We start from the raw sequence: 23,271 nt of genomic DNA, 5'->3' as shown, positions 1-23,271 counted from the left end.
TACTTCGGTACCGAACGACAAATAAAGCTCTGTTATACCTGTTATGATGATCAATATGATTAATTCAGAATTATGAATGAATGAATGAATGAATAAGTTTATTGGCCAAGTATGTGCATATACAAGGAATGTGCCTTGGTGCTCCGCTCACAAATGACAGCGCAAACACAGTTAACAATTATGAATAAAGCATAACCACATCAAAACAATAAGGATACAACATTACGGTCTAAACATGTGGGTGAAAATAAACCAGAGCATAAAAGAGACTACAGACTTTGGTTATTGAGTGGAACTATCACTCGTGGGGAAAAAAACTGTTTTTATGTCTGGCTGTGGCGGCTTTGACAGTCCGGGGTCGCCTTCCAGAGGGAAGTGCTTCGAAGAGTTTGTGGCCAGGGTGAGAGGGGTCAGAGATGATCTTGCCCGCTCACTTCCTGGCCCTTGCAGTGTACAGTCCGTCAATGGGTCAATTATATTCAATGTCCCCATGGCAGGCACCGTAGATCGATAGAGAGTGAAGGTCCCTCTACACTGTCCCAACACATACGTTGAATCAAACGAAAATACTGTTAGAAGCATAGAAAAATAGGTGCGGGAGTAGGCCATTCGGCCCTTCATGCCAGCACCGCCATTCAATATGATCATGGCTGGTCATCCAAAATCAATACCCCGTTCCTGCTGTTTCCCCATATCCCTTGATTCCTTTAGCCCAAAGAGCTAAATATAACTATTCTGAGTCTTGTATCCAATGCCAATTATTTGAACAAGAACTGGTAACTGCGTGAACTTATTTCTCGGTTTGATACTTGGGTATTATTGGTCTGGTCCGTATCAGCAACGTCTACTTTCTCACTCTTCTCCCACTCCCACCCCCAGTATCAGATGCGAGCTTCCAGCCTTTGGAGCAACTAGAAGAAAAGGTGGATGTGCCCAAAGTCCCAGGTAGGTAATAATGACGCTGCAATGTTTGACGTGTTGGCTTTTTGTTTGTAAGAGATTCAATAGAATGAATTGTTTGGAGAGCTCGGAGAATATCAAAGAGTCTGGAGAACGCTGTCAAAGAGACTGGCAGTCACAGTCAAGTGATCTTTAATTTAGTTTAGAGATAAACCATAGAGACAGGCTCTGCCACCCACCCAGTCCACGCCGATCAGCATCCCTGTACACCAGCTCTGCCCGACATACCAGGGACAATGTACAATTAACCTCCAAACCTGCAAATCTCTGGAGCGTGGGAGGAAAGCGGAGCACCCAGAGCCACGGGGAGGGAGAACCTGCAAACTCCGCACAGGGGGGCAGGCCCGAAACTAATTAGTCTATATTAAATCAATTTTTCTATCTAAAGTGTATTAATTAAGTATTCAAAGTAAGGTTTACATAAATCAAATATTACTTATACTTCTTATTAGTGATGATTAATAAAAATATACATGTTTTTTTTTAATTAATAATTATTAGTTACGGTTAATAACTAATAAGAAGTATAAGTTTATCTCTCTTTTTAAAAAACAAAAAACAAATAATAACTGTTAACAAACGGAGCTAGTATTAATTTTTTTTTACATCTTACGGAAGTCCTTAGATTTTTTGCCACCATAGGGTGGCTAACACTAACTGCACTAATTGTAGTTGTAGCTTTAGTTGTCTCTTCTTTTTTCCTGCACTCTTTTAACCTTTTAGATATTGATTTTTTTTTTAGATTTAACTTTTATTATTATGTCTTTTTTCAGAAATTATATACTTTTGGGAGATATTTCCGGGAGGCACTCTACGCTGTACAAAAAATCATCCACCCCTCATTCAAGAAAAATGTTGTAGTCCGGGTGCCAGACCATTTGCTTTATTATAGACCATTTATCGGTTAAGATGCAAGATTCTATTAGGAAAACAGGGGTTAAAGGTATTACATTTTGTAGTTGGAATGTCAAGGGTGTTAATGAACCAATTAAAAGAGGTAAAGTACTTTCACATTTAAAATCTATTGATGCAGACATAATGTTCCTTCAGGAAACTCATCTAAAAAATGTAGCACATAATAGACTGAAAGGCAAATGGATTGATAAAGTATTTCACTCATCGTTTCCCTTCAAATCAAGAGGTGTTGCTATTTTAATTCGTAAGGGTATACCATTTATAAATACTTCCTCTATAGTCGATACTGAAGGTAGATATGTTATATTAGTGGGAGAACTATATTCTACAAAATTGATATTGGTGAATGTCTACGCACCAAATTTTGATAATCCGTTATTTTTAAAAAAAATATTTAATACCATTCCAGAATTTGGACAATATAATTTGATAATTGGAGGAGATTTAAATTGTACATTAGATCCTTATTTGGATAGATCTTCAACTCAAAGGAAAACAAAATCCAAGTCGTGTGAATTATTAAACTCTTATATAAATAATGCAAATATAAAAGATGTTTGGAGGATTGATAATCCTTCAGGCCGAGAGTATTCATTTTATTCACCTGTGCATAAAACTTATTCAAGAATTGATTATTTCTTGGTGGACTCCAAACTTATTCCTTATACGTATAATTCAAAATATCATAATATTATTATATCCGATCATGCCCCTTTAACATTTAGGGTAAAACTCCAAGGAGCAATGGGGAAACAGACTAATTGGAGATTTAACCCGCAAATCTTAAATGAAAAAGCATGTTATGACTATCTTAAATCGCAATTTGAGATTTTTTTTAACGCAAATGACCTTCCTGAAACACCTGCGTCCCTGCTTTGGGAAACATTTAAAGCGTTTGTGAGAGGATGTATTATTGCTTTTCAAGCGTCTCAAAACAAGAAGAACCGAGCTGAACAGAATGACCTGGAAAGTCAGATAAGACAGTTAGACATAACAAATGCCATCGCTCCCTCTATTGAAATACATAATAAAATTGCAGTTCTCAAATATAAGTTAAATTATATCCTTTCAGCTCATATTTTAAGGCTTTTTCAATATACTAAACAAAAACATTTTGAATTTGGAGATAAACCACAGAAATTGCTAGCACGTCAACTCCGTAAATTAGAAGATGATTCTACAATTCATAAAATTAGATCAGAAAATGGAGATTTGCTTAAACTACCTAAGGATATTAATCAGAGATTTTTGCAATTTTATCAGTCATTATATTCATCAAAAATAACAGATACTTCTGCGCAGATGCAAAAGTTTTTGCAGGAATGTAACCTTCCTGGTTTGAATGTGAGTGATAGAAATTTACTGGGCGCAGAAATAACTATGAAAGATGTTGAAGAGACTATTAAATCCATGAAAAATGGGAAGACTCCTGGCCCCGATGGCTTAAATAATGAGTTTTATAAAAAATTCAGTGGTTTGATCTCTCCACGTTTGCAAACTGTATATAGTCACGCCTTTAAACAACAGAGATTGCCACAAACTCTGACTGAATCAACAATAATCCTCATTCCTAAAAAAGATAAGGATTCTGAAGACCCTGGTTCGTATAGGGCGATAGCTCTTTTAAATACTGATCAGAAGATATTAGCGAAAATCTTAGCTCAGAGATTAAGTCTAGTTATAGACAAATTGATACACCCCGATCAATCAGGCTTTATAGCCAAACGATATTCATTTTTCAATTTGAGACGCTTGTTTAATATAATTTATTCAAATAGATTATTAAATGAAGATTTAGCAATCATCTCGCTAGATGCTGAAAAAGCATTTGATCAAGTAGAATGGCCTTATCTTTTCTCAGTGATGGAAAAATTTCAACTAGGTGAAAATTTTTGTGCATGGGTGAAACTTTTATATACATCCCCAACAGCTAGAATATTAACTAATCAAATGCTGTCATCTAAATTTCATTTAGCTAGGGGTTGTAGACAAGGATGTCCACTATCACCACTTTTATTTGCCCTAATTATAGAACCACTTGCTGAGAGTATTAGATCAAATTCACATATTTATGGCTACAACACTAAACATACAACCAATAAAATTTCTTTATATGCGGATGATGTATTAATATATATTACAAAGCCAGAAATTAGCATTCCGAATTTATTAAATCTCAACTCAATTTGGTTCATTTTCAGGTTATAGAATTAACTGGTATAAAAGTGAAATTATGCCAATAATGGAGCATAATCCGGCCATACTTCAACAATTTCCTTTCAAAATTGCCTGTGAAAAGTTTAAATATCTTGGAATTTACGTGACTAGGAAATATACTTCTTTATTTAAATCAAATTTTCCTCCTTTACTTGTTAAATTACACAGAAATATCCAATTTTGGAAAACACTTCCTATATCATTAGTTGGTCGTAGTAATGCTATAAAGATGATCTTTCTGCCACAGCTACTATACTTATTTCAAGCAATTCCGATCTACCTTCCAAAAAAGTTTTTTTTTTAAATTGATTCAATTGTTACTAATTTTATTTGGGACTACAAGACTCATAGAATAAATAAAAGACACTTATGTAAGTCTAAAATTAATGGAGGAATTGCTTTACCTAACTTTTTATTTTATTATTGGGCGGTTAATATTAAAAATATAACCTGCTGGTTGGATGATTCTGATCAACAACCGGATTGGTTAAAGATGGAGAAAGAGGATTGTTTACCATTCGATATTGGTGCGATCCTCTTAGCTCCAATAAATTTAAATAAAAAAACATATGGAGGTAATTCCATTATACATAGTGTTATCCGTACCTGGAAACAATTAAAGCTTACGTTAAAATTGAGTAAATTATCTGTTTTCCTTCCTATTGCGAATAATCCTTCTTTTAAACCGTCTGTCTTAGATAGAGGCTTTGCTCAATGGAAAAGTTATGGAATCAAAAGGGTGGGAGATCTTTATCATAAGGGAACTTTTCTTTCGTTTCAGGAGTTACAGCAGAAGTACGGATTACATGTTAATAATTATTTTAGATATTTACAACTTAGAGATTATGTAAAATCACACATGCAAGAATATAAGTTTAGAGGTCCAGAAATACTTGATGTATGCCTGAATCGACATTATAACTCAAATAAATTAATATCTTTTATTTACAATATTCTCCTTGACATTGACATTCCGTCATCAGAATCTTATAGACGAGCATGGGAGGACGAATTGAATCAAGTTATAATGCAAGATATATGGGATGAAAGTTTACAACATATACATCAATGTTCATTGAATACTAGACATTCCCTAATACAATTTAAAATAATACATAGATTACATTATTCGAAGACGAAATTAAATAGGATTTTTCCTAGTATCTCTCCTATGTGTGATAAATGTCAATTTCAAGAAGCTAATTTAACTCATATTTTCGTAACTTGTATAAAAATGCAAAACTTCTGGTTGGAGATTTTTAAAATAGTTTCTAAAGTTATTAATAAAAAATTAGATATGGACCCAAAATTAATTATATTAGGATTATCAGAACATACTACAAATTTTACAGTAAGCCAGGTACATTTTCTTGATTACAGTCTAATAACTGCGAAAAAACTAATACTTAAATTTTGGAAAAAACCAATAACCCCCACAATTAAAATGTGGACTATGGAAATGACAGAGACCCTGCATTTGGAAAAAATAAGGTTTGCCTTAATCGACAAACCTGAGTTATTTTTAAAAATATGGTCTCCATTTATTGAATTTTTAGAAAAGTAAATGGGCTTGGCACAGGACTAAAATAAAAATAAAAATTTAAATAAAAAGTTGAAACTTGAGTTGGGGGTTGGATGTACAGCTGTGGTTTTTGTCTCCCGGATCTACTCCCGTTAATTTTTATTGTTAGATCCTTTTTTCTTTTTTTTTAACCCTCTTACTCTCTCTCTCCCCAAGTTTATAGTTTTATATTTTTATTTTTACTTTCTCTCTTCAAAAATTTAAAAATTGAAGCTATGTAAGAACTTTGTAACAAATGTGTTTTTTCTTATTTCGATTTGTACATATGCTTTTCAAAAAAAAAAAAAAAAAAAAAAAAAAAAAAAAAAAAAAAAAAATTTTTTTAAAAAAAATAAATAAATAAAAATAAATAAATAAATAAATAAAACTCCGCACAGGCAGCACCCGTAGTCAGCATCGAACCCAGGACTCCAGCGCTGTAAAGCAGCAACTCTTCTGCTGCACCACCACGCCTTGTTGGTAGTCACAAGGAATGGCAGATGGTGGCTTTCAAAAACAGAAACCAGGTGCTGGAATAACTCAGCGGGTCAGGCAGCATCTCCGGAGAACATGGATAGGTGGAATTTCGGATCTGGACTCTTCCTCACACTCAATAGGTGACCTGAAACGTCACCTATCCATGTCCTCCTGGGATGCCGCCTGGCCCGCTGAGTTACTCCAGTACTCTGTGAAACGTCACCTATCCATGTCCTCCTGGGATGCCGCCTGGCCCGCTGAGTTACTCCAGTACTCTGTGAAACGTCACCTATCCATGTCCTCCTGGGATGCCGCCTGGCCCGCTGAGTTACTCCAGTACTCTGTGTCTTCTTTTTTTTTTGCCAGACGGGGTAGTTGAGGCAGGTACTAAAACAACATTTGAAATTCACTTGTGATGTTGCTAGAAATCCCGATAAGTTTACAATTGGAGTCATAGTCATACAGCGTGGACTGAGTGTGGCCCAACTTAACCACACCGACCAACATGTCCCGTCTACACTAGTCCCACCTCCCTGCGTTTGGCCCGTATCCCTCTAAACAATAGACAATAGGAGGAGGCCATTCGGCCCTTCGAGCCAGCACCGCCATTCAATGTGATCATGGCTGATCATTCTCAATCAGTACCCCGTTCCTGCCTTCTCCCCATACCCCCTGACTCCGCTATCCTTAAGAGCTCTATCTAGCTCTCTCTTGAATGCGTTCAGAGAATTGGCCTCCACTGCCTTCTGAGGCAGAGAATTCCATAGATTCACAACTCTGACTGATTTTTTTTTTCCTCATCTCAGTTCTAAATGGCCTACTCCTTATTCTTAAACTGTGGCCCCTTGTTCTGGACTCCCCCAACATTGGGAACATGTTTCCTGCCTCTAACATGTCCAACCCCTTAATAATCTTATACGTTTAAATGTTGTTCGAGTATCTGCCTCAACTACCCCCCACTGGCAACTCGTTCCATTAATCCTCCACCCACCGTGTGGAAAAGTTGCCCCTCAGATTCCTATTAAATCTCCTCCCTCCCTCTCCCTCTCCTCCCATCGCCATAAACGTATGCACTTTGGTTCTCAAACAGAGCTGTAAGGGGGTAAAGTGATTGTGGTGGGTGCTAGTGGACAGTGTTTGGGGCGAGTCGCCACACTCCGGCACCACCGGGGACTGCCATGAGAACGGAGAATGTTTATCGACTGTGCAAAACAAAACAGTTTCTGTTCTCTCCCACAGACTGTGTTCAGCGGATAAAAGCAAATCGTAACCCGTTCAAGCTGCCTCGTGATTGTGATATCTTTACCCTTCGCGATATCGAGAGGGAAGAGAAAAGAAAGGTACTACTTCAATTCCATCTGCAAGGTGCAGGAACTAAACTATATGTGGTCTACCTTTGACAGACAGCCCGAGGCTTTGAAACAGTGAGACGCCATTTGGCCCATTATAACCGTTAAAATGAAATTTCAAACCAATCCCATTAACTCTTCACTTTCCCCACCGTCCAATATCAATCCCACACTAACCCCACTCCCTCCCCACCGCCCTGTATCAATCCCACACTAACCCCACTCCCTCCCCACCGCCCTGTATCAATCCCACACTAACCCCACTCCCTCCCCACCGCCCTGTATCAATCCCACACTAACCCCACTCCCTCCCCACCGCCCAGTATCAATCCCACACTAACCCCACCGCCCCACTCTCCCCACAGCCCTGTAGCAATCCCACACTAACCCACTGTCCCACTCTCTCCCCACCGCCCTGTATCAATCCCCACTAACCCCATTCTCTCCCCACCGCCCAATATCAACCCCACCGCCCCACTCTCCCCACAGCCCTGTATCAATCCCAAACTAATCTCACTGCCCGACAACGCCCTGTATCAATCCCACTGTCAAACACCGCCCTGTATCAATCCCCACTAACCCCACTCTCTCCCCACCGCCCTGTATCAATCCCCCACTGCCCCACTCTCCCCACATTGTATCACTCCCACACTAATCCCACTGTCCCACAACGCCCTGTATTAATCCCACTGTCCCACACCGCCCTGTATCAATCCCACACTACTCCCTCTGCCCCACTCTCTCCCCACAGCCCTGTATCACTCCCACACTAATCCCACTGCCCTGTATCAATCCCACACTAACCCCATTGCCCTGTATCAATCCCACTACCCCGTCTCTCCCCACAGCCCTGTAACAATCCCACACTAATCCCACTGCCTAATCTGCTTCTTGCTTCTGGGAACAGGAAAAAGAGGGACTAAAGAAATTGAAGATTTACGAGAAGGTTACGTACGCCGCTCGTGTGAACGCGAAACAAGGCAAACCACTGAAGGAGGAGGAGGAGCTGGAGGTTGACCCGGAGGCGGAGCACCAAGCCAATGTGAAGAAGCTCTCCGCGCTAAAAAGTGACCCCTCATGGAAGGTTAAAATCACGAGAGGTGAACTTAAGTAAAGCTCCTTCCGCACCGTCCCATCACACACTCGTGGTCAGACTTTCTCCCTCCCTCCCTCTCTCCCTCCCTCCTTCCCTCCCTACCACCCCCCCTACCACCCCCACCATCTCCCACCCACCATCTCCCAGCAGGTTTGTAACTGCGTGTTGTTTCAGATCGTCACATCGAGAAGGAAACGTTGAACGATTACATCCACAAGAAGCGGGAGATGTTTACCCTTGAGGTGACTTTCTCACTATTTCAGCACGAATTTCTTTCGGTTCCTACCATTTCTGGGTAACTCTGACGGCTGTTCGCTTTCCTTGTTGATCCGAGCTGCAGTATCATAGTAGAGTCGTCCAGCACGGAAACAAGCCCTTCGGCCCAACTGGCCCATGCCGACCAAGACGATTCATGTGCACTAGTCCCACCTGCTTGCATTTACCCCATAGACCTCTAAACCTTTCCTATCCATGTACCTGTCCAAGTGTCTGTTAAGTATTGTTATTAGCCTCAACTACCTCCTGTGGCAGCTGGATCTACATACTCACCACACTCTGTGAAAATGTTGTCCCTCAGGTTCCTATTAAATTTGCACAGATATATGGATAGGAATCCATATCGCCAGCTCCAGGAGAAGTGCAGCTAATGGCGGATGCCCCTGTATATTGCTTTCATTGACCTCACGTTCGACTTCGTGAGCAGAGATGGCCTATTCAAGGCTCTTCCAAAGATCGGCTGCCCACCAAAACTGCAGAGCATGATAGAATCTTTCCACATCAACACGATGGAGACAGTGCAGTTCAATGGCAGCTTCTCGGAGCCCTTCAACATCCGCAGTGGCGTCAAACAATGCTGTGTCCTCGCTCCCACACTCTTTGGGATTTTCTTCGCTCTGTTCCTGAAACATGCCTTCGGCACCGCAACAGAGGGGATCTACCTGCGTACTAGATCAGACGGCAGGCTCTTCAACCTCACCCGCCTCAGAGTCAAGACAAAAGTACGTGAAGCTCTCATCAGAGACATGTTGTTCGCCGATGACGCAGCAGTTGTGTCCCACACCCAGCAGGAACTACAGTCACTGATGGACCGCTTCTATCGGGCTTGCAAGGATTTGGGCTGACCATCAGCCTGAAGAAGACGAACGTCCTGGGGGAGGATACGATACCGAGGCACTGCCTGTCATCACCATCGATGACTACGAACTCGATGCCGTCCATCAGTTCGGCTCCACCATCACCGACATCCTCTCCTTGGACACTGAGATTGACAAGAGAATCGGGAAGGCAGCTACAATTCTCGCTCGCCTCACAACTCGAGTGTGGACCAATCCAAAGCTGACAGTGAAGACAAAGATAGCAGTCTACAACGCCTGTGTAAACAGCACACTGCTGTACGGCAGTGAGACATGGACTACGTATGCCAGACTGGGGAGAAGACTCAACACCTTCCACCTTAGAAGCATCCGCCGTATCCTGGGTATATCCTGGCAAGACAGAGTGTCCAACGCCGAGATTCTGTCTTGCGCTGGCCTTCCGAGTATGTACACTCTACTCAGGCAGTGCAGGCTGCGGTGGCTGGGCCATGTCCACCGCATGGAGGATGGCCGTATTCCAAAAGACATCCTCTATGGAGAGCTGACATCTGGGAGGAGAACCATCGGCCGCCCCCAGCTATGTTACAAGGATGTCTGCAAGAGAGATTTGAAGGTTCTCGACATCAATGTGGAGTCCTGGGAGAGCCTTGCAGCTGACCGTACGAGGTGGAGAGGTACCCTGAACCAACATCTTAAAACGGGGGAAGAGAAACTGATGAATGCAGCGGCAGACAAGCGGGCACGCAGAAAGGAGCGCAGCAACTTCAACAGACGAGAGACCACACACAAATGTGGCCTTTGCGACAGAGACTGTCACTCCCGCATTGGTCTCTTCAGCCACAAGCGACGCTGCTCCAGCCGAGGTGTGGAGCAAGCAGCCAACTAGGATGCATCACCCATGGTCAGCCATGACCGAGGGGGCCTAAGAATGGATAGGAAGGGTTTAGAGGGATACGGGCAAAATGCATGCGAATGGGACTAGCCCATTATGGCAACTTGGTTGGCTTGGACAAGATTGGTCAACCGGCCCATTTCCATGCTCTACGGCTCTGTGGCCCCTGTCCCTGGATTCCATTAATATCTGTGAAGCTGTTGACCCGTTACTTTACCTTAGAGACACAGCATGGAAACAGGCCATTCGGCCCAGAGTCCATGCCAACCATCGATCACCTGTTCACAGAGGAGTGAGATATACAGCCGGAGAGAGGGATATGGCTGGTTGGGGATGGGGGAGGTGAAAGAGAGGGAGGTGGGGGTTAAAGGGAAATTGGGGATGAGGGTATGAAGGAGGGGAAAGGAGCAGGGTGACTGAAAGGGGGAGGGACTGGGAGATGGGGGGAGAAATGTGTGCCCAGCAGGGTAGTCTGAAGTAGGGTTCCCCACCTTAAACATTGTCTAACCATTCCCGCCAGTTACTGTGCCTGATCTACTGAGGTCCTCCAGTACTGTGTTTTGCTCAAGATTCCAGCATCTGCAGTTCCTTGCATCTCCATTCTCTGTTTGTCTCATATTTCCAGCATCTGTAGTAATTGAGTTGTACGGCACAGAACCAGGCCCTTTGGCCCAACTCCTCCATGCCATCCAGGAAGCCCCGTTTAAGCTAGTTCCCTCCCTTTGCCTGCATTTGGCCCATGTTGAGATTTCTCACTCAGAAAATCTCCCTTACAGCTGCATTTATAGAAGGCCAACGCGCATTTGCCTCCCTATTATGAGCGTAGCTAAAGGCAAGAGGGAGAAAGTTTACAGAAGATGTGCAGTGTTTTTTACACCAGGGAGGTGGAGTCCTGGAACGTGCTGCCAGGGGTGGTGGTGGAGGCAGATACGATAGTGGCGTTTAAGAGACTTCTAGATAGACACATGGGTATGCTGGGAACGGAGGAATATGGATCACATTCAGACACAGGAGATTCGTTTAACTTGACATCGTGTTTGGCACGGACATTGTGGGCCAAAGAGCCTCTTCCTGCGCTGTACTGTTCCATGTTGCCCATACGTTTGCAGTAGCTGAGTGTCAGTGTGCTGTAGTAGGGGTGTGTGCGCGCGGCGCGGCGGGGCGGAGCGGAGGGTGGTGTAGGCCCTGGCCTGGTTCCTAACGCTGCCCGGCACGTTGTTTGTCCAGTACTCGCTGACCATGAAGAAGGACGAGATCAGGAAGCTGGAGGAGGCGGCGGCGGTGGAAGAGCTGAAGCTGCAGACGGCAGAGCGGTACCTGGAGGAGGACGCGACCATGTTCGACGAGTTCCTCAAGGAGAACGACAAGAACTCTGTGCAGGCAATGCAGATGTAAAGACAGAACTCTCTCCATTCTGCTAACAGACTAACAGCCCGTCCATAGTGTCTGGGGCGGCAGTGGCCCAGCGGTAGAGCTGCTGCCCCACAGTGCCAGACCCAAGTTAGATCCTGACTGCGGGTGTTGTCTGTGTGGAGTTTGTACGCTCTCCCTGTGACCCGGTGGGTTTTCCCCAGGTGCTCCAGTTTCCTCCCACACTCCAAAGACATGCAGGTTTGTAGGTTAATTGGCTTTGTTAAAAAATTGTAAATTGTCGCTAGTGTAGGATAGTGCTGGAAAATAACTGCAGATGCTGATACAAATCGAAGGTATCACAAAATGACTGAAGTCAGGTGGGGGGGGGGGGGGGGGGTAGAGCGACAAAGGAAGGATATGGGTGGAAACAGGAAGATAGAGGGAGAACTGGGAAGGGGGAGGGGAAGAGAGGGACAGAGGAACTATCTAAAGTTGGAGAAGTCAATGTTCATACCGCTGGGCTGCAAGCTGCCCAAGCGAAATATGAGGTGCTATTCCTCCAACTTCCGGTGGGACTCACTATGGCACTGGAGGAGGCCCATGACAGAAAGGTCAGACTGGGAGTAGGAGGGGGAGTTGAAGTGCTCAGCCACCGGGAGATCAGGTTGGTTAAGGCGGACTGAGCGAAGGCGTTGAGCGAAATGATCGCCGAGCCTGTGTTTGGTTTCGCCGATGTAAAGAAGTTGACATCTAGAGCAGCGGATACAATAGATGAGGTTGGAGGAGGTGCAGGTGAACCTCTGTCTCACCTGGAAAGACTGGGTCCTTTTTTTGGAGTTGACGGGGGAGGTAAAGGGACAGGTGTTGCATCTCGTGCAGTTGCAGGGAAAGTGCCCGGGGATGGGGTGGTTTGGGTGGGAAGGGTCTAGTGGACCAGGGTGTTACGGAAGGAACGGTCTCTGCGGAACGCAGAGAGGGGAGGGGATGGGAAGATGTGGCCAGTAGTGGGGTCCCGTTGTAGGTGACGGAAATGTTGGCGGATGATTTGTTGGATACGCTGGCTGGTGGGGTGGAAGGTGAGAACGAGGGGGATTCTGTCCTTGTTACGAATGGGGGGAGGGGGAGCAAGAGCGGAGCTGCGGGATATGGAAGAGGCCCCAGTGAGAGCCTCATCTATAATGGAAGAGGGGAAGCCCTGTTTCCTGAAGAATGAGGACATCTCTGATGCCCTAATGTGAAACACCTCATCCCGGGCGCAGATGCGGCCTAGACGGAGGAATTAGGAGTAGGGGATAGACCTATTTGCAGGGGACAGTAGTCCAGATAGCTGTGCGAGTCAGTGGGTTTTTAGTAGATATCAGTCACTAGTCTGTCTCCTGTGATGGAGATGGTGAGGTCCAGGAACAGTAGGGAGATGTCGGAGATAGTCCAAGTATATTTAAGAATAGGATGAAATTGGTAGTGAAGTGTATGAAGTCAGTGAGTTCTGCATGGGTACAAGAGGTAGCACCAATGCAGTCGTTGATGTAGCGGAGGTAGAGTTCGGGGATGGGGCCAGTGTACGTCCGGAACAGGGATTGTTCGACGTACCCGACAAAGAGGCAGGCATAGCTAGGGCCCATGCGAGTGCCCATAGCTACGCCTCGGGTTTGGAGGAAGTGGGAGGAGTCAAAGGAGAAGTTGTTGAGGGTAAGAACCAGCTCTGCTAGGCGGAGGAGAGTGTTAGTAGATGGGGATTGGCTGGTTCTACGGTCGAGGAAGAAACGGAGGGCTTCAAGACCATCCTTGTGGGGGATGGAAGTGTAGAGTGACTGGACATCCATGGTAAAGATGAGGGAGTGGGGGCCTGGAAACCGGAAGTTATCGAGGAGATGGAGAGCATGTGAGGTGTTTTGGACATAGGTGGGGAGGGATTTGACCAGCGGGGATAGGATGGAGTCGAGGTAGGTGGAAATAAGTTTGGTGGAACATGAGCAGGCAGAGACAATGGGTCTGCCAGGACAGTTCTGTTTATGGATTTTAGGTAGAAGGTAAAATCGGGCCGTGCGAGGCTGGGGAACGATAAGGTTGGAGGCATTAGAGGGTAGAGCGCCGGAAATGGTGAGGTCCGTGATGGTGTTGATGATAAAGGTCTGGTGCTCGTCGGTGGGGTCATGGTCCAAGGATAAGTAGGCGGAGGTGTCTGAGAGTTGTCGTCTGGCCTCGGTCCGGTAGAGGTCAGCACGCCAGCACCTCCCTTGTCAGCGGGTTTGATGACTAAGTCAGGGTTGTTGCAGAGTGAGTGGATGGCTGCACGTTCAGGATGGGAGAGGTTAGAGTGAGTCAGGGGAGTGGAAAATTTGAGGCGGTTAACGTCATGCCGGCAGTTGGAGATGAAAGGTTCTAGTGAGCTAGTGATCTAGTAGGATAGTGCTAGTGTACGGGGTGATCGCTGGTCGGCGCGGACTTGGTGGGCCGAAGGGCCTGTTTCCACGTTGTATCTCTAAACTTAATTAAAAAGAGAGTCCGGAAACAGGCCCTTCGGCACAACTTGCCCATGCCAACCAAGATGTCCCGACTACCCTCGTCCCACCTGCCACACACGTTCGGCCCTAACCGCAACTCTCCAAACCCTTCTTGTACTGACGATGTTCTGGTACTGTATGCAAAAATGGATTTCACTCTAGCTTGGTATATGTGGCAAATAAAGTACCATTGAACTTTCTCATACCTTCTGTTCTTATCTCTGACCTTTGTTCCAAACATCTGCCTATCACACACCCCCTTGCCTATGTTGACCTATTATCTGCCATGCTTTGTCCTGCCTCTCCCCTTTTCCAGCTTTATTCACCCCCCCCCCCCCGCCCTCCACACAATCAGTCCAAAAGGTCTCGATCAGAAACGTATCCATGTATTCCAGAGATGCTGCCTGATCTGCTGAGTTACTCCAGCACTTTGTCCTTTTCCATATCTTTCTAAACATTTCCTATCATGTATCAGTCCGAATGTCTTTTAAATCTTGTTATAATACTTACCTCAACTCCCTCCTCTGGCAGCTCATTCCATACACCAACCACCCTCTGTATGAAAAAATTGCCCAAAGATTCCTATTAAATCCTCCCCCTTAAACCTATGTCTGGTTCTAGATGCCTCTGCTCTAGGTAAAAGACCCTGTGCATTCTCCCTATCTATCCCCCTCATGAATTTACCAGTGCAGTGAAACGGCAGCCAGGTTTGGCGAATATAACCACTCTGTTAAAGGGCAACATTTGTTACTGGTCACAGGTCAGAGTGCTTCATTTTTAAATAGAATGTTTATTACAATTGTAACATCAAGTATTTACAATCGTGGTGTTTAAGAGGTTTTTAAATAGGCACATGGACATGCAGGGAATGCAAGGATGTGGATTATGTGCAGGTAGAGAAGAGTTGGTGGCATCATGTTCAGCCGAAGGGTCTGTTCCTGTGCAGTTTAATGATCCACGTTTACCAATGCAAAAAAACTGCCAAAACAGCAACCTACAACAGGAACACCCACCACCAGAAACATCAAACTATCATAAACCTCAAGCGATGTACGGGTGGTACAATGGGGCAGATGGCAGAGCAGCTGGCTGGCAGCACCAGACCCGGGTTCGATCCTGGCTCGGGTGCTGCCTGCGTGTGCACGTTCTCCCTGTGATCGACCGTGTGGGTTTCCTCCGGGTGCTCTGGTTTCCTACCACATTCCCAAAGACGTGCGGGATTGTCGGTTAATTCGCCCACTGTAATTTGTCCCTATTGTGCAGGGAGTGGATGAGAAAGTGGGGATAACATAGAACTGGTGTGAACGGATGATCGATGGTCGACATAGACGCACGCGGTGGACCAAAGGGCCTAATTCCGTGATTAAACTTTAAACTCAACTAAATATCCCATTATAAACTCAACAAGGACAGGATCCCCCTCGTTACAACAAGGACAGGATCCCCCTCGTTACATCCCGCAGCTCCGCTCTTGCTCCCCCTCCCCCCACTCGCAACAAGGACAGGATCCCCCTCGTTCTCACCTTCCACCCCACCAGCCAGCGGATCCAACATATCATCCACCAACATTTCCGTCACCTACAACAGGACCCCACCACTGGCCATATCTTCCCATCCCCTCCCCTCTCTGCATTCCGCAGAGACCGTTCCCTCCGCAACTCCCTGGTCCACTCGTCCCTTCCTACCCAAACCACCCTAACCCCGGGCACTTTCCCTTGCAACCGCACGAGATGCAACACCTGTCCCTTTACCTCCCCCCTCAACTCCATCAAAGGACCCAAACATTCTTTCCAGGTGAGACAGAGGTTCACCTGCACCTCCTCCAACCTCATCTATTGCATCCGCTGCTCTAGATGTCAACTCATCTATATCGGCGAAACCAAGCGCAGGCTCGGCGATCGCTTCGCTGAACACCTGCGCTCGGTCCGCATTAACGCCACTGATCTCCCGGTGGCCCAGCACTTCAACTCCCCCTCCCATTCCCAGTCTGACCTCTCTGTCATGGGCCTCCTCCAGTGCCATAGTGAGGCCCGCCGGAAATTGGAGGAGCAGCACCTCATATTTCGCCTGGGCAGTTTGCGGCCCGGTGGTATGAACGTTGACTTCTCCAACTTCAGATAGCTCCTCTGTCCCTCCCTTCCCCTCCTCCTTCCCAGATCTCCCTCTATCTTCCTGTCTCCACCTATATCCTTCCTTTGTCCCACCCCCGACATCAGTCTGAAGAAGGGTCTCGACCCGAAACGTCACCCATTCCTTCTCTCCCGAGATGCTGCCTGACCTGCTGAGTTACTCCAGCATTTTGTGAATAAATATCCCATTAGTTTAGTTCAATTTAGTTTAGTCTATTGTCACGTGTACCGAGGTACAGTGAAAAGCTTTTTGTTGTGTGGTATCCAGTCAGCGGAAAGACAATACATGATTACAGTCAAGCCACCCACGGTGTACAGATACAGGATAATGGGAATAATGTTTAGTACAAAATAAAGTCCAGTAAAGTCAGTTTAAAGATAGTCTGAGCGTCTCCAGAGGTAGATGAGAGGTCAGGACAGGATCATGCCTCTCAGTTCGTGAGAATGTAAGTGTTGCCCCTGGTTGCTTTTACAGAGCGGAGCAGGAAACCAAACTGAAGCTGGAGAAAGTTGCAGAGTTGAAGAAGCTGTCCACCCAACTGATGTCCGTGAAGAAGTGAGTAATGCACCCGGCTCTGGGGACAAGGGTGTTGATAACAGGGCCCGTGGGAGGGTGGGGGTTGGGGTGAGGGTGAGGTACTGGGGTCTTATTGCAGACGATGCTTTTAGGAAGGAAGTTGGACCAAAGAATGTAAGAGCAGCAGAAGAAATCAATCTAAAGAAGGGGCCTGACCTGAAACGTCACCTATCCATGATCTCCAAAGATGCTGCCTGACCCGCTGAGTTACTCCAACACCTTGCGTCCTTTTATGCAAGAATAGCTGTGCAGAGTTTATCCATCCTGTCTGCTCTATCAATTGGTATTTTGCAGGATTTAAATTTGGGGACAAAGAAGGAATGGTGAGATATTTCTAAGTGTGTGAATGTGAGGCGAACCTGCAGGTGGTGGTGCTGATGTGAGAGGTTGTGGATTTGGAACCCCCTCTAACCTGTGTCCACGTTTGTCCTGCCTCTCCTCTCTCCCAGCTTTCTTCCCCCAGCATAATCAGTCTGAAGAAGGTTCCCGACTCGTCACCTATCCAACCTATCCATGTTCTCCAGAGATGCTGCCTGCTGCCTAATCTGCTGAGTTACTCCAGCATTTTTTCTGTGAATTTGGGGGGTTCTATTGGGGTATCTTAGGCTGCGTTGTCAACAGTCAATAATGTTTAGTTGTCAAAGGTAGACACAAAATGCTGGAGTAACTCAGCAGGACAGGCAACATCTCTGGAGAGAAGGAATGGGTGACATTTCAGGTCGAGACCCTGCTTCAGACTGAAGAAGAGTATCGACCCGAAACATCACCCATTCCTTCTCTCTAAGGATGCTGCCTGTCCCGCTGAGTTACTCCAGCATTTTGTGTCCACCTTCAATTTAAACCAGCATCTGCAGTTCTTTCCTACACGTGTTTAGTTGTCATATGTACCGGCAACATAAATTCTTACTTGCAGCTGCTTCACAGTTCTGCAAACGCAATGCACAGATAAATATATACTAATCAATAATAGCAACCAGACCACAATAGTGTTAAACCGGTCCATCGTGCAACCAAAGACACAGTCCATAGAAGATTACAGTTGCTGAGGTTAGTATTGTGCAGTGATGGTTGCTGGGAAGAAGCTGTTCTTGAACCTGGAGGTCACGGTTTTCAGGCTCCTGTACCTTCTTCCCGATGGTAGCAGCGAGATGAGAGCGTGGCCAGGGTGGCTGCTTTTTTTAGGCAGCACCTCCTGTAGATCCCTTTGATGGTGGGGAGGTCTAGCTGTGATGGGCCGGACAATGTCCACCATTCTCTGTAGTCTCCTTCATTCCTGGGCACTCGAGTTACTGAAGCAGGCCCTGATGCAACCAGTAGGTGTGCTTTCTGCCGTACAATTGTAGATGTTTGATGAAGCATTCATCGACAGACTGAATACATGGTGTTGCACTCTTGATGGTGACAATTGAAGGGCCACGTCAAGTTGAGTTTATTGTGCTAACAAGTTTTAGAATCCTCTACCCTGCGGAAAAGACTGTGAGCGCTCACTTTATTCGTGCCCCTCATGATCTTGTGCGCCTCAATAAGTTCCCCCCCAGCCTCCGACGCTCCAAAGGAAAAAGTCCCAGCCTATCCAACCTGTCATGGTGAATCTCTTCTGCACACTTTCCAGCTTATTGACACCACTTTACTTCTGTCCTTGCTTAACCCGCCAGTGATATCGTCAAGTTTGAAGAGACGCTGAAGGATTACCGTGTGTACAGGGATTTTCTGATGAAATTATCCCCCAAGGAGTGGAGAGATAACAAAGAGAAAAAGAAGAAGGAAATAAAGTTGGCAAAAGTCAGTTCCAGAGAAATTGTCAGAAAAGCACCTCCGACAGTCATTTCACGTGAGTATCAGCAAATCGATGGCCAGTGTCGCTGCCCCAGTACTGCCCCCCCCACAGTGTGGCACTCCTTCAGTACCCCCCCCCCCCAGTGCGGCACTCCTTCAGTACCCCCCTCCCACAGTACTGCCCCTCCCACAGTGCGGCACTCCTTCAGTACTGCCCCTCCCACAGTGTGTCACTCCCTCAGTACTGCCCCTCCCAGTGTGTCACTCCCTCAATACTGCCCCTCCCACAGCGCGGCGCTCCCTTGGTACCACCCCTCCCATAGTGTGGCACTCCCAGTCTGCCCAACCTCTCCCGATAGCTCAGGCTCTTGAGTCCTGGCAACATCCTCGTAAATCTTTTCTGCATCCTTTCCAGCTTTATGATTTCCTTCTTGTAGCAGGGTGACCAAAACTGAGCACAATACTCCAAGTGCCACCTCACCAACGTCTTGTACAACGTCCCAACTTCTACACACAATACGGCAACTGATGAAGGCCAGTGTGCCAAAAGGATCCTTGACCACCCTGTCTACCTTGACACGACTTTCAGGGAACGATGTACCTGCACCCCTAGATCCCTCTGCTCTACAACACTCCCCAGGGCCCTGCCATTCACTGCGAAGATTTGATTTCCCAAAATGTGAGACCTCGCACTTATCTGAATTAAACTCCATTAGCCATTCCTTAGCCCACTTGCCCAGCTGATCAAGAGCCCGCTGTATTTCTTGATGACCATCTTCATTGCCTATAGCATCAACTTCATTATCATCTGCAAGCTTACTAGTAGCTCCTTTTTCACGGTCCCATTTGGACAGTTCAGCGGGTAGCACTGCTGCCTCACAGCGCGAAAGACCCGGATTCACTGATCTCGGGTGCTGTCTGTATGGAGTTTGCACATCTTTACTGTGACCACGTGAGTTTTATCCGGGTGCTCCGGGTTCCTCTCACATACCAAAGACAGCAGGTTTGTAGGTTAATTGGCTTCTGTAAATTGCCGCTAATGTGCAGGAAAATTCATCACAGATGGACAGGGAGTGTTGAAGAGCAGAGGGATCGAGGAATACAGGTACATAGTTCCCTGAGAGTGGTGTCACAGGTGGACAGGGAGTGTTGTAGAGCAGAGGGATCTAGGAAAATAGGCACATCGTTCCCTGAAAGTGGCATCATAGGTGGACAGTGAATGTAGCAGAGCAGAGTGATCTAGGATTGCAGGTGCATAGTTCCCTGCAGGTGGTCTCATGGGTAGATAGGAAGCGTTGTAGAGCAAAGGGATCTAAGAGTGGTCAAGAAGGCTTTTGGCCTGCTGGCCTTCATCCGCCAGGGAGATCAGGATGTAATAAAAATGAACTGCGGATGCTGGTTTATACCAAAGATACAAAATGCTGCCAGTAACTCAATGGGTCAGACAGCATCTCTGGAGATCATGGTTAGGTGACGTTCAGTCTAAAGAAAGGTGCCGACCCGAGACGTCACCTATCCATGTTGTCTTGTGATGCTGCCTGACCTGCTGAGTTACTCCAGCACTTTGTGCCAATCTGAGTTGAGTCTAGGAGTTGGGATGTTGTGTTACATTTGTACAGGACGTTAGGAGAGGTGGGCAGTGGCCTGAGATATGTGAGTGTGTATTGATACAGCTCTCCCTCCCTGTCCCCATCCCAGGCCAGGCCAGTAAGACGGGTGCGCAGCCCATTGGAATCACGCGGCAGGGATCGGTAGTAACCAAGACCGTCGCAGACTGGAGGAAGTAAGTGAGAGCGCGGTTCATGTTCTCGGAGCAGAATTAGGCCATTTGGCCCATCTAGTATGCTCTGCCATTCAATCACGGCTCATCTATCTTTCCCTCTCAACCCCATACTCTCAGCAATATTGCTGTCAGCATGGACCGTGGACAGCTTGGATGCTTTTCCCGGATGGAGCGGGAGAAGGCTGAGGAGAGGGTGCAGATTCTCACCCCCAGCCACCCCATTAACTCTTTGTTTTCCATTCCCCCCAAGGAGCAGCGCAATTTCCATCGAGTCGAAGCCCGAAGACCAGGAGTGGTCTGACAGTGACGAGGTTTGTCTACTTCTGACTTCCACTCCACCTCAGAGTCTCAATCACCACTAAATCAGAGCGTCATACAGCGTAGAAACAGGCCCTTCAGCCCACTCTGACCAACATGCCCCAACTATACTAGTCCTACCCACCTGTGTTTGGCCCATATCCCTCTAAACCTGCCCTTGCCATGTAGCTGTCCGAATGTTGCTTAAACATTGCACCCCACCTGCTGGTTAACCTGCAGTTAGCCACTGCCCTTTCCCTCATCCCATTCCCTTGGCCCAACAGGCTGTTCCACCCTGGGGGCATCGCTGCATCCCTTTCCCCGCTTCCACACACGCGGGACGGAACTGTGGTGGGGTGGGGTGGGTGGGGGCAGGGAGACGGGGCCACGGCTGCTGTACCCCTCTCCTCACTAACCTCCGGTGTTCCACAGCTCGGGAGGGTGGGAGAGGGCCGGGGGTGGGGTGTGAGAGGGGCAGGGAGACGGGTCCACGCCTGCTGTACCCCTCTCCTCACTAACCTCCGGTGTTCCGTAGGACGGGAGGGTGGAGGGGGGAGAGAGAGGGGCAGGGAGACGGGTCCACGCCTGCTGTACCCCTCTCCTCACTAACCTCCGGTGTTCCGTAGGACGGGAGGGTGGAGGGGGGAGAGAGAGGGGCAGGGAGATGGGTCCACGTCTGCTCTTCCTCTCTCCTCGCTGACCTCTGGTGATCCACAGGAGCCGGAACTTTACTTCACGGATCCCAAGCAGCTGCTGGACATCTACACGGAGCTGGAGGAGCAGAACCTGTCCCTCATCTTGAACTCCCAGGAGACCGAGGAGGCGGTGGAGGAGATCAAGCAGGCCATGGCAAACGCGCAGCATAAAATGTACCCCACGTTGCTCCTAGTTATCAAGTTCTACTGTGTCCTCCTCTCTTCCTCAGCTGTGCATCCTCCTCCACCCACTCTCCTCATAGTAATAGAGTCATACTGTGTGGAATTAGGCCATGTGGCCCAACTTGCCCATGCTGACCAACACATCTCATCTAAACAAGTCCCACCTGCAAGCATTTGGCCCATATCCCTCTAAATCTATCTTGTCCACGTACCTATCAAAATGTTTCTTAAACGTTGCCTCCACTACCTCAACCGGCAGTCCAGCTTCCCTTGAAATCTTTCCCCCTCACCTTAAACCTATGTCCTCTGGTTCATGATTCCCCTACTCTGGGTAAAATACTGCATTTAGCCTATCGATTCCTCTCACAGTTTTACACACCTCTATAAGATCACCCATCAGCCTCCTGTGGTTCAAGGAATAAAGTCCTAGCCTGCCCAACCTCTCCCTGTAGCTCAGGCTCTCCAGTCCTGGCAACATCCGCGTAAATCTCTGCGCCCTTTCCAGCTTGACATCTTTCATCTCTCTGATTCCCCTTCAGTCCTGTCCTTCTGAACATCAGATTATTCTCATTCCACAACAGCCGATCGTGGCCAAACTCTGAGGTCAAGAATCCCCTCCATAAACCCCGTACCCTCTTTTGCTTTACAAACACCTTAACCATGCACTCTAATTAAGATTTTGGTCACCTGCCCAATAAATGTTAGTTGCCCAGTGTCGCCCCTCACATAGCCATAGCCTGTTTCCTTTATCATCTTTAATTTTTTTGCATATCTTTCAATCATTTGTTCTAGATCTCTCTATAATCACTGTAGATATCTCTCGTTTCTCGTTCCTCTGACTCTCAGTCTGAAGAAGGGTCTCGACCCGAAACGTCACCTATTCCTTTTCTCCAGAGATACTGTCTGCCCTGCTGAGTTACTCCAGCTTTTTTGTGTCTATCTTCGGTTTAAACCAGCATCTGCTGTTCCTACCTACTCATTTTGTCGTCGTGTTTTCCTGAAGGTGGGTATGACCCGTGTCCCTCTACATTTTTCCTATAAATGTACTCGTCCCAATTGTCTTTTAAGTGTAACAAACTAAAGTAGTTTGGCCACTTTGCGCGTGCTATGGACTTGCACCCTGAGATCCATCTGCACATCAATGTTCCCAAGCGTCCTCCTATTTTATTGTACACTTTCCTCTTACAATTGACCTCTCAAAATACAATATAATAAACAAGTGGACCCTGAGACAGATACATAGATAAAGAGTAGAAACAAGGAACTGCAGTTGCAAATTTACACAAAAGGCGCAAAGTGCTGGAGTAACTCGGCGGGTCAAGCAGCATCTCTGGAGAATATCCGTAGGCAATGTTTTGGGTCGGAACCCTTCTTCAGACATGGACAGTAATGTTTAGAGGGATTTGGGGAAGT

General features: G+C 46.5%; 2 protein-coding genes across 6 annotated transcripts in view; one reads left to right on the top strand and one right to left on the bottom strand.

Moving 5' to 3' along the window:
* Nucleotides 1-23,271, bottom strand: part of LOC144601823 (zinc finger protein ZXDC-like) — a 47,444-nt gene that overhangs the window by 598 nt on the left and 23,575 nt on the right. Inside the window, exon 11 of one of the 2 annotated variants that reach the window (XR_013548373.1) lies at nt 18,006-18,834. The exons of the other annotated variant lie outside the window; for it this stretch is intronic. The gene's annotated coding sequence lies outside the window, so the exon portion shown is untranslated. Of the gene's footprint in view, nt 1-18,005; nt 18,835-23,271 lie in introns of those variants that run through there. 2 annotated transcript variants of the gene reach the window in all.
* cfap100 (cilia and flagella associated protein 100) overlaps nt 1-23,271 on the top strand; it is a 31,908-nt gene that overhangs the window by 2,121 nt on the left and 6,516 nt on the right. For 2 of the 4 annotated variants that reach the window (XM_078414278.1, XM_078414277.1), the window contains exons 3-12: nt 880-945; nt 7,370-7,470; nt 8,387-8,579; nt 8,750-8,817; nt 11,789-11,952; nt 17,023-17,103; nt 18,780-18,955; nt 20,599-20,683; nt 20,934-20,994; nt 21,698-21,849. In XM_078414278.1, coding sequence (XP_078270404.1) covers nt 880-945; nt 7,370-7,470; nt 8,387-8,579; nt 8,750-8,817; nt 11,789-11,952; nt 17,023-17,103; nt 18,780-18,955; nt 20,599-20,683; nt 20,934-20,994; nt 21,698-21,849 — 1,147 coding nt within the window. Of the gene's footprint in view, nt 1-879; nt 946-7,369; nt 7,471-8,386; nt 8,580-8,749; nt 8,818-11,788; nt 11,953-17,022; nt 17,104-18,779; nt 18,956-20,598; nt 20,684-20,933; nt 20,995-21,697; nt 22,862-23,271 lie in introns of all 4 variants that reach the window. The other 2 variants (XR_013548375.1, XM_078414279.1) reach the window with 2 other exon arrangements.

The sequence above is a fragment of the Rhinoraja longicauda genome, chromosome 17 (assembly GCF_053455715.1).
Source record: "Rhinoraja longicauda isolate Sanriku21f chromosome 17, sRhiLon1.1, whole genome shotgun sequence".
Classification (NCBI taxonomy): domain Eukaryota; kingdom Metazoa; phylum Chordata; class Chondrichthyes; order Rajiformes; family Arhynchobatidae; genus Rhinoraja; species Rhinoraja longicauda.
Note: the sequence above shows the minus strand (reverse complement) of the source record. Positions and strands in the feature narration are given on the sequence as shown.